The sequence below is a fragment of the Pristis pectinata genome, chromosome 20 (assembly GCF_009764475.1).
Source record: "Pristis pectinata isolate sPriPec2 chromosome 20, sPriPec2.1.pri, whole genome shotgun sequence".
NCBI classification, from domain to species: domain Eukaryota; kingdom Metazoa; phylum Chordata; class Chondrichthyes; order Rhinopristiformes; family Pristidae; genus Pristis; species Pristis pectinata.
Genome location: NC_067424.1, coordinates 28,492,375 through 28,509,671, shown reverse-complemented (window position 1 = coordinate 28,509,671; position 17,297 = coordinate 28,492,375). Strand labels below are relative to the sequence as shown.

The 17,297-nt window shown below is 36.6% G+C and overlaps 1 protein-coding gene across 2 annotated transcripts in view; it reads left to right on the top strand.

The window, feature by feature from the left end:
* Positions 1-9,623, top strand: part of LOC127580969 (differentially expressed in FDCP 6 homolog) — a 115,515-nt gene extending 105,892 nt beyond the window's left edge. Inside the window, exons 10-12 of one of the 2 annotated variants that reach the window (XM_052034977.1) lie at positions 48-246; positions 3,522-3,612; positions 6,001-9,623. In XM_052034977.1, the coding sequence (XP_051890937.1) occupies positions 48-246; positions 3,522-3,612; positions 6,001-6,074 (364 nt within the window). In that variant the 3' untranslated portion in view covers positions 6,075-9,623. The remainder of the gene's footprint in view (positions 1-47; positions 247-3,521; positions 3,613-6,000) is intronic. The other variant, XM_052034976.1, reaches the window with a different exon arrangement.
* Positions 9,624-17,297: the final 7,674 nt, after the last annotated feature.

Here is a 17,297-nt window from a genome sequence, read left to right as displayed (position 1 = left end):
AAAGTGTGCTTCTGAACTGATGACATCAATGGTTTGTTTTGTATTAGATTGCTGTCTGAGGAGGAAGAGAAGATGAAAGAACTCATGCAGCTCAAGGAAGAGCAGGAAGAGCTAATTATAAAAACCCAGAGAGAAAAGCAAGAGTTAAAGCAAGAGATGGAAAATAAATCCAGGATTTTAGAGGAGGCTCAGAAACAACTGGAGGAAGTGCGGGTCAACAGGCAGAGAGCAGACCAGGATGTGATGGTAGGTGTATTTCAGGACTCGAACAATGGTCACGGTTCATGAGATTAACAAGGGGCTAATATCTAGTTTGTTAGTTAAATCACACCATGTAGTGATGTATTGTCACAAGTGAAAGCAATACTTTCTAAATTGATGGACAATGTCTGATAATAGTATATAAAAATGGAGAGAAAAAAATTAACATGATTTTCATTGCATATTGTGTTCATCTATTTCAAATTTATTGAATTCTGTAATCATAACATATTTCATAGTTACAGAACGGCTACAGCACAGAAGGAGACCATTTGGCCTTTTCACCCATCGCAGCTCTATTAGCAAACCAGATAATTCCACTCCCCCAAAGCCCTCCATTTTTTCTCATTTCAGTTAGTCATCCAATTCCCTTTCAATGTCTTAATTAAATCTGTCTCCGCTACTACCCTGGCAATGCATTCCAGAATCTAACCACTTTCTGCATAAAAAGGGTTTTCCTTGTGTCACATTTGGTAGTTTTGCCAATCATCTTCATTCTTTGTCTTCTAGTTCTTGACCCTTACACCAAAGGGGACCATTCCTCTTGGCATTCATAGTTTTTAAGTACCTCCTATCAGATCCTGTCACAGCTTACTCTGTTTCAAGAAGGACCCCAGCTTCTTCATTCCCAGAACTGGACATAATACTCCAGTTATGGCCAAACCAGTATTGATTATGATTCATCATTACTTACTCTTGTACTCTGCAGTTCTGTATTTCAAGCGCAGGATTCCATATGCTTTATTAACGACTTCCTCAACCTGCCTTCAGAAGGTTAAGGATTTATGTGCATACAATACCAGATCTCTCAGCTTCTGGACCCATTTTAAAATTGTACCCTCTACTTCTAACACAATGTAAAATTACATTTTTTCCTGCATATACTGTAATTTCATCTGCTACATTTCCCTCCATCCTTCCACCAGTTCTTATATATCCTCTCTAAGTCTATTGCAATCCTCCTCACAGTTCACCTGACTTCAATTTTTGTGTAATTTACAAACTTGGAAATTATGTCCTGTTGATGCAAATCATTAACAGGTATTAAGTAGTGACCTAGTACTAGCCCCCAGGGATCTCCACGGTACACTTCCCTCCACTTTGGGGGAGGGGGGAGAGGAATATCCACCAACTACTGTTTCCTGTCAGTTAGCCAATTTAATGTCAATATTGCCACCATCTCTTTGCAGCCCCTGGAATAAATCTTAATAACAAGTTTATTATATGGTGTTTTATTAAATGTCTTGCAAATCCAAAAGCATCAAGATCCAAAATAACATTGAACGAGGAGACAAAAGTAATCAATGGTCTGTATGGTGTTGCACATTTCCTGAATGCAAATGTTCTGCAGAAAAAGTGTTTTTTGTTTTATTGAGAATTATTAATGAATAACATTTGAATCTAGATGCTGATTGAAAGTTTAAAATGTTGTTCAAAGATAATTGAATGGATTTTATGATTAGCACCAAATCATTGGCATATGTACAGGTGTCTTAGAAAGTTGCCTCAAAGATCTAGCAGTCAAATATCCTCTTGTCTGATGTTACTTAATGTTAGGCATTGGCTTGAGGTTCCTTGGTATCCAGCAACAGTGATAACAATAAGCTATCACCTTGAATTCTCAAACACACAGTAAGAAGTAGAATGTACAATTATTGTTAATATGTTGCAGAACTCAAAATTGGAGCACGTTGCTGAGATTTAATTCCAAAATAAGAGAAAGTATGTTGTTTAAACTAGCACCATTACCATTCATATCATACAGTCTTTCTTGGTCATCATATCTCGGATATTCCCTTTGTTCTTTTCACTCTTCCTTCTCTGCAACTTAAAACGTGTTTGATTTCTAATGGAAGGTTAACAACCCAAAACATTAATTCCGTTTCTCCCTACACACAAGCTGCCCAACCTACTGAGTATTTCCAACATTTTTGTTTCTATTCCCACTCGGATTGCAAATTTCTGAAGGTTGCTGAATAACACATCATGTAGGAGGGCAGGGAATCATTGCCAGCTGCTTCTAGGTTTCTGTATTTAACTGCACATGCACTCTCTAGAATTTGCTGATTAGGTGTTGGTTCTAAGTCTAATGGGAGCAAATGCTGACGGTTTTGCTGTCTTTACAGCCTCAAAATCTGGTTCCATGTTCTCCAGCTGAGAACTGATTTGGGCAATGGGTGTCTGCTTATAATGTATCATATTCTAGGACTAGTCACCATTTTGGAACCAACTAGTACAGATGAAGAACTATTTAAAAAGCATGATATTGCAAGTGCTGGAAAACAAATAAAATCTGAAAATACTATAAAAACTTTCACCAGCTCAAGTAAAAAGAGAAATATGCTGTTTCAGCCCTTTGGGTGAAAGATTATTGACTCTAAAATCTTGAGGTTAAGCATTGAACCCTGACTTTTTCCCTGTCTTGCTGTCAGCATGGTGGGAAGCAGAGGGAAATAATGGAGGTCTTGCAATTAAATATGCCAGCATATCAGCCCTGGACCATCCCAGCCTATTCATAGATTTTCAGTCCATCTGTTGCTCTCCAGTCCCTTGCTTGCCCATCATTACCATCTTTCCTCCATTTCTCTATAAATATCGGAGCCTTTAATACTTTACACTGGTACTGCCTGACCTACCAAGTGTTTTCCAGCATTTTCTGTTGCTATTTAAACCATGCATATTAGTTTCTGTGACTACTTGGCCATTGATTAAATTAAGATTCATTGAGACTTATAGTTGGTATCCTGCACCACTTAGTTCTTTGCTAAATGTGCAAGGCAGATTGATCTGGTATTCCAAGCTCATCAGTTTATGACAAAGATTCTGAAATCCAATGAGTTTTTAGTATCTTAAAAACTGAGGAACTGTTAGCTTTCATTGCTATCAAGAAGACAATGGCTCAGATATTCAGTTATGTAGTACTGTGCTGTTAAGCACCATGCAATTGATGAAACACTTTAATGAAACATGACAATGACCATTTCTGGGTTGTTTTGTGTTGTTCTGGAAATTCAAGTGGGCTACACCTTGCACATCTTTCTGCATCAGAATATATTAGTATCAACAGAGTGCTTTCCTTTTAATGAAATGTTGGTTACTTCCCTTCAGGCAATAATGCAATGATAAATGCATTTCAGCAAAATAAGTGTTTTAAACTTAATCTGAGAATCTATTTGGGGATTTCACTAGCAATTTTCTGCTTATTGGTTAATGGAACTGCTATGAACTTTGATTTTCTAACAATATCTTTCCTTTTATAGGCTGCACAACGAAAATTACGCCAAGCAAGCTCACATGTTAAACACTGGAATGTCCAGATGAACAGATTAATGCATCCAATTGCACCAGGAGGTAAGAAACAAGATTGAAATATTTGTGTTTTTAGGAGGAAATGTGTTTGAATTTTTCAAATTGTATTTGTTTAAAAGTTTACATCAAAGTAGAAGCCCAACATTTTTATAACTTACTGTCATATCAGTACAAGAAAAATCTGTGCCATAGGATGGTACTCAAAATATATACCTTGCTGCCTTTACACAGGCCATAATCACAAAGAAACTGGTCTTCTTCCAGAAGACAGCTCTAATGTCTGTGTTCAGCCAAGGGTTTTGCTGATTGCCTACCATGTGACCTGGGAGCGGCTGTAGAAATTCCAGGCCATTGTCCTTGTGTGTATCACAATGTGTTTATGTTGCTGTTGTAATGATCAACTAGTTGTTACATTAATCCATAATTTGTCCATAGACAGTTTTATAATCCCACATTAAGTTTCATTTTAATTTATTTTGTCAGACTTCTCTCTCTCTGGTTGCCCTCCAATCTAGCCTTGCCAAAGGTTTTCAAACATTTTCAACATTATAAAAGTTGTAGCAGTATTTGCTCCAATATACAACAGCTTTCAACCATTTCTCAGTGGACAAAGACCTTTAAATTTTGGTTTGAATTTTTGTTTCTGTTCTATCTGTGCTTATTTATCATCTTCCTCAATCTTTTTTGCCTTGAGGCAAAGTACCTCTGATGCTGGTAATCTGAAATAAAAACAGAAAATGCTAGAAATATTCAGTAGGACAGGCAACACCTATGGAGTGAGAAATTAATATTACAGGTTGATGACCTTTCAAAAGAAATTGCATGTCTGTGCTCTGTATTCATCCATGGAACACCAACCTCATGACTTATTGTCATTACCTTTAGTTCAACTATATTTAAACTGAACTTCATTTCATATATTTGTCTATTGTTTGCCCTGACCTTGTTTTTATTCCAATTGGTTATTCTGGTCTAGATTTTTTTTATTAAAAATTTTAAAATTTGTGTGAAAAAAGCTATGTATGAATACAAAATAAAACTACAATTATGGAGGAATAACAATGTATAAAATGTGGATTAAGTTATTAACAATAAAAAAAATACAGGTAAAACTTATGGTTTTGAAATTCTAGTTAGTTTGTGTAAGGCTGGATAATGGGCTTGGCATTTCCTACTCGATAGATATCATGGGAACAATCTTTGTTCCTTTATTTAAATGTCGAAGTAACTGAATGCAAGAAGAGCAGTGAGAGTTTTAAGTCAAACAGCAAGTATAATAAAATTACAAAGAAATACGAAAATCAGTAGCTAGGAATTCTCTTGCATAGCTCAGCACTTTTATCTATTATATGAATGATTTTTATCAAAAAAAACCCATACATGTACTTCACACGTGAGCAATACAGTTCTGAACATTTGTTTCAAGATCTCTGTTGTATGGTGCATATGCACACAGTTACCACTGTGCATGTGCAGTGATGTCAGTCACAGTAGAGTGCTTGATGGCCTATACGAAATGTTACCATGTATACTAGCCAATGTAAGGCACAGCTTCAATCCTCTAGTTAAGACCTGCTTTAGTGTTTGAGGTCTATTTTGACATTAGTTGAAGGTCCAAAATTATCTGCTGCTGCCTCAGAGTCTGGGACACTGATTTTTCTCAAAGTTGTTACTTTAATTTTTCATTCTTGGTGATTATGCCACTTCCCCTCTGTTCCAATGTCTTCATGGCTTATTAGATCCTTTCCAAACCCCCAGCACTATTTGAACTTCTTGGTATCATTTCACATCCCCAACAATCTGTCCACCATTTATGCAGGGCTTCTGTGTCCTACTATTGCATGGGTCCTCAATACCATCCAAAATACTACTTTACCACTTTGAGCAGTCATGGTTCAGAGATTTCCAGGAGTCAGAGAGGATATTGTACCTTCTCAAGGAAGTTTTGAACACATCCTTGAATCTTTCCTTCTGCCCATCTGGTAATCTTTCCCATGACAGAACTGTGTCAATTTCAGGAGTCTGAAGTTAGGCATGCGAACAATGCAACCTGTTTAACGGAGCAAGAGAAATAGATGGGATAGCACTCAACCTCACTAAAGCCTTCAAGTATCTCCTTTCCTCTCCCCCTAGAATGCAAAGGCATCAGTAATAAACAGAATCCATCAATCTGTTAAGTACTGTGTTTGCTTTCCCTTACAGCAGGTGGGCTGAATCCCAATCTGCTTCTTCAACCCAATAATTTAATTTGGGTATTTCTGGCCGTATGGACCTTTCCCATGTGTGCTTATTGGGGAGATTTAAAAAAAAGAAATATCTCTATAATTAAATTTCCCAGTGGACGAAAATAGGCTGTGATGCAAATTGTCTTTTATTATTCCACACATCCATGTGTTAATGTTTTCTAATTTCTTGCTTACATTGCCACAGACAAACGTCCTATTGCAGGAGCTAGCAGTGGATCAACTTATCGAGGATCAGGAGGACAGAGGTTGGAGGAGTAAAATTACCAAGAAGGCCTGAAGAAATAGGTTATGCAACTGCTGAAGAGGGTGGAAAAGAGTATTTCTATCAATCATTGTCAAACTGTCCTTCAAATACAAACTCATAATGGAGGACATTCTTTAAATGGGCAGTTGAAATGAAATTCAGTGGAAATAAGAAACCTATTTCAAATATTACCATTGAGGACCCAGAGTATACTCCACAGGGAAAACTGTGTTGAACGTGTATGGGCACCAGGTTTTTCCAGAATAGTTTTCCATTGTTTCACATCACCAAGACACTCTAAAATAGTTCAGAATTGCCCAACATAAAGTATGAAAGACTGTCGACAAGAAGGAAGTTAGTCATTATCTTGAGCTTCTTCTACAGGAATAACTGAAGTTCCTTCAATCTCAGATTCACTGAAGCAATCGGCAAATGTTTGCATTCAATAGAAAGCACTGCATAATGTTTCCTTCCTTCAAGAAAGAACAAGGACTACAAAATAAGATTGGGGCATTATCGTATTTACATTGCTGCACACCATATGATAGTTTGGAGATTTAAAAAAAAAATTTTTTAATGACAAAAACATCTGTGTTAACAATGAATGTCTAGTTTTGAATGAATCTCGTCTTGATTTCTAGAAAAGGCTTAAATGTAACATTAACATCAAAAGTTTGTTTTAAAAATCTGTCCATTTTTATCCAATTTATTCCTATTTTTTAATATGGAGGCATTCCTTGTTAAATAAATTAGTTTTCAATTCATGTTCCTTAAAAACAAAGCAGCCCTTGGACTTTTGCAATTACCCATTCCTATTGCTCATGGTTTGATTTTGGTTTGGGAAGTCTAAAATAGTGCTTGCTTAAACTTGCCAGTGTGTCATTTACAAAGTCAGAATTGACCAAGCAAATTCATTTTTAATCAAACAGTTCAGATCCATTGTCAACTGGTTTGAAGCTCTGGGTTCATAGAATTGCATCTGAATGGTGTTGTAAACGTAAATGTGAAGAATGTACATATCAAATGTTTCCTTGATCGTGTGGTACAATTGTCCAATTTTGTACAGAAAATACAAGTGTAGGATAAAAGTTCTTTATGCAATTCATAGGTAATTGACAGCTTTATTCCTGCAATGTGCTTTCAAATGAACATGTCCTTTTATTGGGCTACAGTAAGGAAATATTTCAAATCATCTCAGCACTGCTTTTATTTTTATGCTTAAATTTGTAAAGTATACATGCAGTCATTTTTAATAAATACTTTTTAAAATGCAACCTGTGCAGCATTTGAACAAACAAAAAGTGCAGGGTACGAAGTGGCCAACTCTAGAAGCATCTATTTTATAAAAATAGGATAGATTTGGATGCAGACTAAGATTTGTGGATATAAATGATGTTTATAGTTTGTTTAGTGCCTTACTAAGTACAACCAGCAGGATTCTATAATTAAGTTGTTTCCTAATTCACAGATTTTCAAATACTACCTCCTTGTGTCACATTCCGATTATTCAACTAATTGGTGGCGACAGCTGTTGAAGTTATAGTCAAATTCTCAGTTCTATATTGTGAATAATACAGTAGCTCAGATCAAGCCTCTTTATTATGTTATTTCTACTGTAATAAAGTAGTTTACTTATGTTTCTGTGGAAAGTCATAGAACTGGAGGGACAGCTGGTGGATTGCTTGTAAATTCCAAAACATTGATACATTTTCGTATTAATTTTTATCTCATTTATCATTTCATTTAAAATATTCTCTTGATTAAAGTATGTGAAAAGTTTACAATTTTTAAATTTGTCTCTTAGGTATTGGTATCATTGTTGGGGAAGCAAATCTTGAAAAATGTTAAAACTAAAGCTCTGCTGCATGTATGTTTACCTCTATTGAGATAGCTTTACTGGTGAAATTCTTTGGCAGCAGTTAGCTTGGCCTTTGCAGCTAGCTACATGATCCGCTTCAGAGTTACAGGGAACTATCCCTCTTGACCACCAAAGATTTCTTGACTATACAAAATTTAAATTGCCTAATTTAGAACTGATTACAAATATGCATAAGCCTATTGGATGCCAATCAATGTTTGGCAGCCAAAGGTAATGAGTTAGGCAAGTTACCAGAACTTGTAAATCAATTACCAGTGTTTTGTCTCTGAATTTCATGATCTAAATTTACTCCGGTTTTGTTAGAATCATAACATAAATGGCATGCAGGACCCGATCCTAACCATCTGTTCTACAATAGAACCAATTTCGGTGAAGACCAACATCAAACAAGTCGGCGTCATTGTCCTGAGTTGCTTCACCATCTTTCTTGCCATAATATTGCACTTTGCCGCCAACAAACTTCTCACAGAGTTTGTTACGAACTAATGGAAAACTTTCAACCTGTGGTGACTACACTCCAGAACCAAGTTCACCCAAATCTCAGTACTAATGCTCCAGTATGAAGACAACATCTGTGTTTGGAGGCCACTCCAAGCCATTATTGACTTATTCACAAAGGCATACGAGAGGATGGACCTTGCACTCAATATCAGCAAGACACAGTTTTCCATCAAGCTACACCACACTATCCTCTGACACTAAAAGTTTAGAGTTTGTCCCTGGACCAACTCCCATATATCAGGAGCCACCCCTTGCCAAAGAAAGACATCAGTGATGAAATTCATTCAATGTGCTAGCAGGACCTCAAGACCTCTGACACAAAACTCGCATCTACCGGGTGGCAGTGATACTCGCTGCCTTTATGCTTCTGAGACCTGGACTACCTACAGCAGACATCTCAAGGCACTGGAAGAATACAGTCCAGTTTCACAAATGGAGCAAGTTCACTTGGAAATGTTTGGCAGTGATCAACTCTGGATTAAAATCTATTTTGGATTGTATAGTGCTGAGAAATGATGCCATGGAGTCCAACTTCTTGTTTGAAAACTGTTTCACATTACAGAACAGAAAGATTAGATAGAGCCTAGTTTTTTGTGTGTTACTAAGTACAACCAGTGGGATTCCATAATTAAAATTTTTTTCCTAATTCACAGGCAGATTTCCTGATACTACCTCGTGTCAAATTCTGATTACTCAACTAATTGGTGGTGAGAACTGTTAAAGTGCTTTTCAGATCACTCCATGTTGCACTCCAGCTCAGCTGAATCATCTCCATCTATATGTCTCCTTCTTAACCTTTCTGAAACTGACTGCTTCCTGTCACACCTCTCTAATACTGGATAGTGCTCTTTAACCAATATCCATATGCTCTTTGGAACTCCCATTAACATACGTCTAATCAGCTACTCCCCTCTTGGCTTTGGATTGTGCTTTTATTGCCTTTCACCTCAATTAAGGCCTTTCAGTTCTATTTACCAATGTCCCCCCCACTGAAACTAGTACTTATTTTGCAAGCTGTGGAATGTAACTGCCATATTTCTGTATGTGAAAGTACTGTAAAATGACAGTGTTTGTCTCTATTTGTTGAGTATAGTCTGAGTTTTCAAATATAAATATATATTATGGCATGATTCTGAGGCTGAAGTAATTGTCATTGGTTTAGGACAACTGGGAACATGAAGGATCCTATACGACTAAAATAATCACTGCATGGATCAGTTTGAAAGAGAAACTTCAGTCAATGTTAACCAACTGCTTCTATTGTGGTTCTAAGATTGTATGAATCTTAGTCTGAAAAACTATTTGCTTAATATGCTGCATACTTCTGTGGTTTAGTTAAAAAGTTGCAAAAGTCAATACAGAACAACATGTTACATATAAATAGTAAATCATATCAAGCAGTCTTGTTCTTTTACTGATATTCTGATCAATCACCCTCCCACCCGATAGTCCTCTTGATATAAAAGGCAACGATTCTTTAGAGACAATGATAACCAAACAAAAAGATCTAACAGAAATACTTTAATGGAGCGTGACAATTCAAGGGTCTCATCACAATTTCCTCACGGTCAAATTGGGATGGTTAATACATTGTGACTTTGATAGGAAGATGTACCCTGAGAGTGAATACTAAAGAAAACCTTTTAAAATCCAAGCTCCTTGGCCTCTTGTCCCCTCTCCTGTCCTTCTGATTGATGTTGGTTTCTCTTGCTCTGTTTTTGAAAATGTTTGGGACTTTTTTCCATTGGTTTAGTATATGAAAATTAATATCCCCCCCCCAAAGTTGAACATGATTACTTTGGTTTCCAGGTTGATTTGTGTCACTTTCCAAATTTGACTGGGTAATTCCTGTCATGAATTGTACTTGTGTCATTGATGTATTTATGTTAGGTATGGATGCAATGTCATTCATTTGTAATAAAATGCTTGTTTTAGAGCATTGCTAGAAGTCAGTCTATATAGTCCATTGAGGGGAACTCTCAGCCAAACTACATTTCAATGTTGTGTTGCTGTAGCAGTAAGCTTTAAAGGAGGGGTCCCTAAACAATGCTTCAGGCAGTACTATAGGAATCAAAGTTGAGGAGGTTATCTTTAATTAAACTACTGCCCTTTGAATCCTCCATCCCCAGTTTTTCTAACACCCCCTACAAGCTAATGATCTTTGGCCAACCATTAACCCCATTCTCCAACACCCATGGGTATCTATTATTATTACAAGTTGCACACCATATCTTTCTTTCTTTGCCATAATAAATTGAGGCCTTGAAAGATGGCCATGGCCCTTCCACATCAAATCTGTGGCAGATGTTCTGGACTTCAATGAGCAGTGTTCTTTTGCCACCTCATCTCCTTCACAGTAATCAGTATGGTAGCTGGGAGCTTTGTATTCAACTCCTATTTTTAGCACAGTGCTATTTTTAAACACTTTTTGAGCCAATTTCATGCATCTTTTGTGTAGATCCAATTAGGCATTAGTGCTACATGCAGCATATGTTTAACACACCAAAGTCAAGCGTGAAATCTAATCTCCAGGCAACACCTCTGACTATATAGGACACTCTCAGCTACACTGGAATGTCAGGCTAGACTTCGTGCTCAAGGCTCTTGAATAGGATATGCAAACCATGACTTCTTCAAAGGAAAATAAGACATAACTGCTTATCCCTTATGCCTTTTAGAAGTGTTCAAAATCACATTGTTTTTACATTTACTTTGAAAAGCAGTAATTGTTATGTAATCAAAAATGGTAGTTATTTTTGTACATTTAACCCTAACCTTATTACGTGAGTAGCCTGTTAATTTATTTTAAAATTATGCCTTTATAAAATGCACATTTTTTAAAAAATCAATAAATTATTGATAATAGTTGAGTTCACAATGAAACAACCTTCACAAACGAGGGTGCTAACAACTAAACTATTCCTGGTGCCTTTAAAGTTGTATATTGGAAAGTAAAACAAGGAAACTGGGTATCCGGCCCAAATTATTTTGTTTTTATAGCTTAACCTTTAAGTACTGTCAGATGCAAACCTCAAATGGTACTTTATTGTGAACTGGCAGAATATCAAAACAAATGGGGACAGAACAGAGGAACTACTCAGTCCCTAATGGCTGGAACTGGAGGTATTGTTCTGAAGAATTAAATATAGCCTTTTTATACTTTGCATTTTAAAGCTAGAAAACTAGAATCATCAGGAAATATTAAAATTATAAGTGGTAGTACCAGTATTTTATAGGCTGATTTGTTTTGCAGTTATAAGTAAAATAATTTTGTATGGATTTTCCATGTTTAATAGAGATACAATGTGGGGGTGGGGTGTGGAGGGGGATGTTGGTAAGAATGAATGAAATTGCATTGCTTTTTGGACAGGCAAGGTCAAATATAATTGTAAAATACCACTGAAAACCTGCTACAGTACATATAAAGGTATGGGGGATAAAATCTGTACAGAATATTTCATTGCAAGGAAAACACAATGAAGTAGTCCCATTTTGATCCCTAATTTTACAGATGGATTTGATTTAGCAGATGCATTGTTTAGAAGCCCAGCTGAGCTTAAAGCAGATGGTTTTCCAAAGCAATTGCTTTATGACTACACAATGAAATGAGCTTTGTAATGGAATGAGTGCTGTTTGAGATGGGTGTATGCAAAGGTAATGTGTTGGTACAAAATATTATAGAATAAGTCCATGATTGTATTTTGTTGGATGCTAAAAGAAGTAAAAAGTAATAGATAGAGACTGGACAATGTGATATGTAAAATGATTTTTATAAACATTCATCAAGGACAGTTGAATGGCAATGTTTTCTCATTGTGAACAGAAACTATTTGTTAATTTATATCAGAAATGAATAATTTGTTTTAATTTTTTTAACATTCATGTAGTGATAAAGGAAGCATAATTTTAAAACAACAACAAGACATTCAACTCATTTAATTCAGGGTTAGGGTTGAATGTGTGAAGTAGCTGCATTAGTGTTACAGTGTTTCCAAGTAATTAATTGTAAAAAGTGCTTTCAAAACATTTCTGAAAGACACACTAAAGGATAAGTAAATTTCAGCCTTTTGTTTCCTTTGCAGAAGTTATGGTTTGCTTGTTTTTGTTTTCTTATTGCACTTTTGGAAGATACTCTGTATACCGTGGTGTGATGCCTTAATCTGTAAAATCAGGCATGGTATCAGAGTTTAGATTACAGATCTATGAGTTGAAAGCATTTCAATCTTTGAACATTGGAAACTATGTTAATGAAAAATCAGCAATATTGGAGCTCTGTTTTCAGCTCCAATTGTGGGGATAGCTAGAAAATAGATCGAAATAGAGTTCCAACATTGATTTGAAATGGATAAAAACCTTTAAATGTTTGTAATGTTTATGCTTAACAAGAAATAAAAGACAACTTTAAATAGAATGAAATATACCCAACATTGGAAAGCTGGAAATTAAAGTGTGAAGGAATGGGTACATCTCTGAACACATTCTCCTAGGTTTCTTCAGATACAAAGAAAATAAATACTTGCATTATATAATGCCTTTACAACCTCCAAACATCCCTTAGTACTTTACATCGAATTAAGTACTTCTGAAATATAGTCATGCATGAAATGCAAGAAATGTGGCAGCCACAGGGACTGAGAAGTGACTAGCAGCAGAAAGCTGGTCCTGAATAGGCATTAATTGCCACTGAGGTGGCATTGTTACTCAGATCATGATGATAGTTTGTGTGAGAACAATATTATTTCAAGACTTGTACTGCACTGGAGTTTCATCCTAGTGTAGGAGAATTCGTCTCCTGGAAGGTCCACTGGATTTATAAGTACCTTTCTGACCTGTACAAATCCTTGAGAAAGCTTGGTGGAGAGGCAAGGAGAGCTTTATGGACAATAGGTGACTGTTGGAGACATATCACAAGTTGAATAACACTTTTGAATGAAATGATAATATAGAAACTTGGTTTCTGAAGTAGTGTCAATAATACTGTTGCACTTGTTCTATACAGTGGAGCCAGACATTAAAATCTTTCACTTGTTCCTACTTAAGGGTTTTCTGATTCTAAAAGAAAAGTGCACAGTTTAAAAGCTGAACCTTTGTAGCATCCAAAATATCTTCAAACTCAAAGAATGAAACACGAAAAGGCCCTTTGGCCTATCATTCCAATGCCAGCTCTTTGACCTTACCAATTTTATTCCCCTGATCTTTCATCAAAGCTCAATGCTTACTAACTCTTCAAGTCTTTATCTAGTTCTCTTTACCACTAAATTATCTCTACCACCCTATCACACAGAGCACTCGATCACAACAAGCTTTGAGAGAAAACAAAAATTCTTTCCCTGTTTCTTTTGCCAATCTCTTCAGTTTTGTCTTCTCTGATTAATAACTACTGGAAACAATTTTTCCTTATTAGTCTGCCAAAATATTTTTGTACACCTTGATCAAATTTGTTCTTAATCTTTTGTCTAAGGAAGGTCAATTCCTCTAATCTCTACAGACGAGCATGAATGAATGAAACCATTCCAGTAAATCTCTCTGCAGCCTTTACAGAGGCTTTAAATCCTTCTCCAAGCATGGTGCTCAGAACTAAATACAATAACCATTTGAGGTGTAACCTATCTTTTATAAAGATTTAGCATAACTTCCTCTTTCTTGTGCATATTTAATGCCTATGTGCCCTTTTTTAAGTAGCTACATCAACCTGTCTTGCTGCTGCCAAAGATTTGTTTACATGCTGTGCTCAGCATCTCCTAAATTATATAATTGGGTGCATATTGCCTCTCTCAGCCTTCCTATTAAATTTAATCTTTACATAATTCTGTGTGTTAATTTTCACCAACTATGTGCATTTCACCAGTGCATGCATTCCTGATGTTTCTTACTCATTGTCTTTATAATTTTGCATTTCATATTATCTTCAAATTTTACAATTATACCCATTTCCAGATCATAAATGTCAAAACAGCCCTTGTCCTAATACTGGCCCCTGGGGAAATATCAGTTATACCATCCTCTAGTTTGAAAAACTTCTGCTTTCTATCTTTGGCCAGTTTTACACTTGTGCTGCTGCGATACTTGACCACATTTACATATGACATATGCCTGTCGAGATACTAAACTTAGAAATAGGAGCAGGAGTAGGCCATCTGGCCCTTTAAGCCTATCCACCATTCAATATGATCATTGCTGATCATCCAAATTCAGTACCATGTTCCTGCTTTTTCTGCATGTCTCTTGATCTCTTTGGCTGTTACTACCACATCTAACTCCTTGACTATATTTAATGACTTGGCCTCAAATGCCTTCAGTGGTAGAAAAGTTCACCATTCTTTTCGGTGAAGAAATTTCTCCTCCTCTCAATCCTAAATGGCCTCCCTATATTTTTAGGTTGGTTCGGGGCTTTTCCACCATCGATAACATCTCTCCTGCATCTTGTCTGTCCAGTCCTGTCAGAATTTTATAAAATTCAATGAGATTCCCTTCCATTCTTATAATCTCTAGTAAATATAAACCCATTTGTCCCAATCTCTCTCTTTATTCAGTCCAACCATCCTAGGAATCAGCCTGAGAATTTGACAAAAGCCTTTTGAAAGTCTAAATACACCACATCCAGCGGTTCTCACCCATCCACTCTACTCAAAAAGCTCCAGCAAATTTCTTAAGCATGATCTTCCTTTTGTAAATCTATGGTGACTTTGACCAATCCTGTCATCATTTTCAAAATGGACTCGAACATTTTCCCCAGACTTACCGATCTATAATTCCCTGTTTTCTTTCTCCTTCCCAGTTTAAATAGTGGGGTTACATTAGTTGCTCTCTAATCTATAGGAAATGATCCAGAATTTAAAGAATGGTGGAAAATGACCACCAATTCATCCACTTCAAGGGCCATTTCCTTAAGTAACCTTGGATGCAGAACATCAGGCCCTGGGAGAATTATCATTCTTTCATGTCATCATTTTCCTAACACCATTGCCCTACTTATATTAATTTCCCTCAGTTCCTCCCTCTCATTAGACCCTATATTCTCTAAAATTTCTGGAGGGTTATTTGTGAGTACAAACCAAAGTATTTGTTCAATTCTTCTCCCATTTCTTTGTTCCCCATTATGCATTCCCCTGCTTCTGTTTCTAAAGGGCGTATATTTCTCCTGATCAATCTTTTTCTTTTCACATATTTATAGAAGTTTCTCAATCAGTTTTGATGTTCCTTGCAAGCTTATTCTTGCACTTTATCTCTCTTTTAGCTGTTCCCTTAATCCTTTGTTGCATTTTAAACAGAATCCAGTACTCAGATCCACTGCTATTTCAGGACAATTTATAAGTCTTCTCTGTGGATCTAATATCATCCCTGCTTTCCCTTGTTAGCCATGGTGGAGTCTCTCTTCCTGTTTTACTGTTGTCCCAGGCAGAAATGAATAATTGCTGTAGTTCATGTCCTTAAATGTTTGCCATTGCCAACTTAGAAGTGATATTTCCCCATTTATCTTAGATAACTTTCATCTCATTCTATCAGTTTCCTTTATTTAGATTCTGGACCCTAGTCACAGAATCCACTATGTCACTTCACCTTAGTTATGAATATCATCATATTACGATCTCTCCTCGCCAAGGGGTCTTGCATGAGCTGGCTAATTAATTCTTTCTCATTAGACAATACCTAGTCTAGAACAGCCTGCCTTCTGGTTGGTTCCTTAGGATATTGGTTAAAAAAACATCCTGTATACACTCCAACAATTCCTCCTCCACAGTATTGTTACTACTTTAATTCACACATAGATTACCTAGTCAAAGTCACCCATGATTACCGTTGTACCCTTATTGCATGCTCCTCCAATTTCCAATTTAATGCCACTCCCAACATCACTACTATTTTCTGTCCCTTGGTACTTCTGAGTTCTGCCCATATAGAAACTGTGTTACCTGAGCTAATATCCTTTCTCACTATTGTGTTAAACTCCTCTTTAACCAGCAACACCACCCCACTTCCTTTTCCTTTTAGTCTGTCTTCGTAAGTATTGAATATGTTTGGATGTTTTGTACCTATCCTTAGTCACCCTGTAACCATGTATTTGCCATCCCTATTAAATTATACCCTTTAAAATATATTTGCATGATTAATTGATCTACCTAATTGTGAATGCTCTGCACATTAAGACACTGCATTTAGGCTTGATATTTTAACATTCTTAGTCCCTGCAGCTTTCTTTTGCACTGTAGCTCTATTTGTTTTTTGCCCTTGATTTGTCTTCCACTTCTACTTTTCTCCTTCCTGTTCTTTATTCCTATCCTAGTTTCCTCTTCCTCTGTCTCCCTGCATTTGTTCCCAACTCCCTGCCATTTTAAACCCTCCCTGACAACCCACTCCCTCTGGCTTATTAGTCCTGGTCCTGTTTGAATATAACCATCTTCCCCAGATCTGGTTCCAATGTTCTGGGAATCTAATTCCATCCCTCCTGCATCCTCTCTCCAGGCATGCATTCATCTAGCCTAATCTCCTCTTTCTATATTCACTAGCACATGGCACTGGAACTAAATCTGAGATCACAACCTTTGATGTCCTGCTTTTTAACATCTCTTCACTCCTTAAATTCATCTTGAAGGATCTCATACCTTTTTTTTAAACCTCTGTTGATGGTTTCAATATGTACATGACCAATGGCTGTTCACCCTCCTGCTTCAGGATGCTCAGCAGTTGTTCTGCAACATATCGTCCTGGAGTCATGCTTGCACTACAGAAATGCCTATCTGTTTCTTTTCTAGTCGGTCCTCTGTCACTATAGTTCTCACTCTTTATTCTCCTTTCCTGTGCAGCAGAGTCTCTGTGCTGCATTCCCTAGAGAAACCATCCTCCCCAACAATAACCA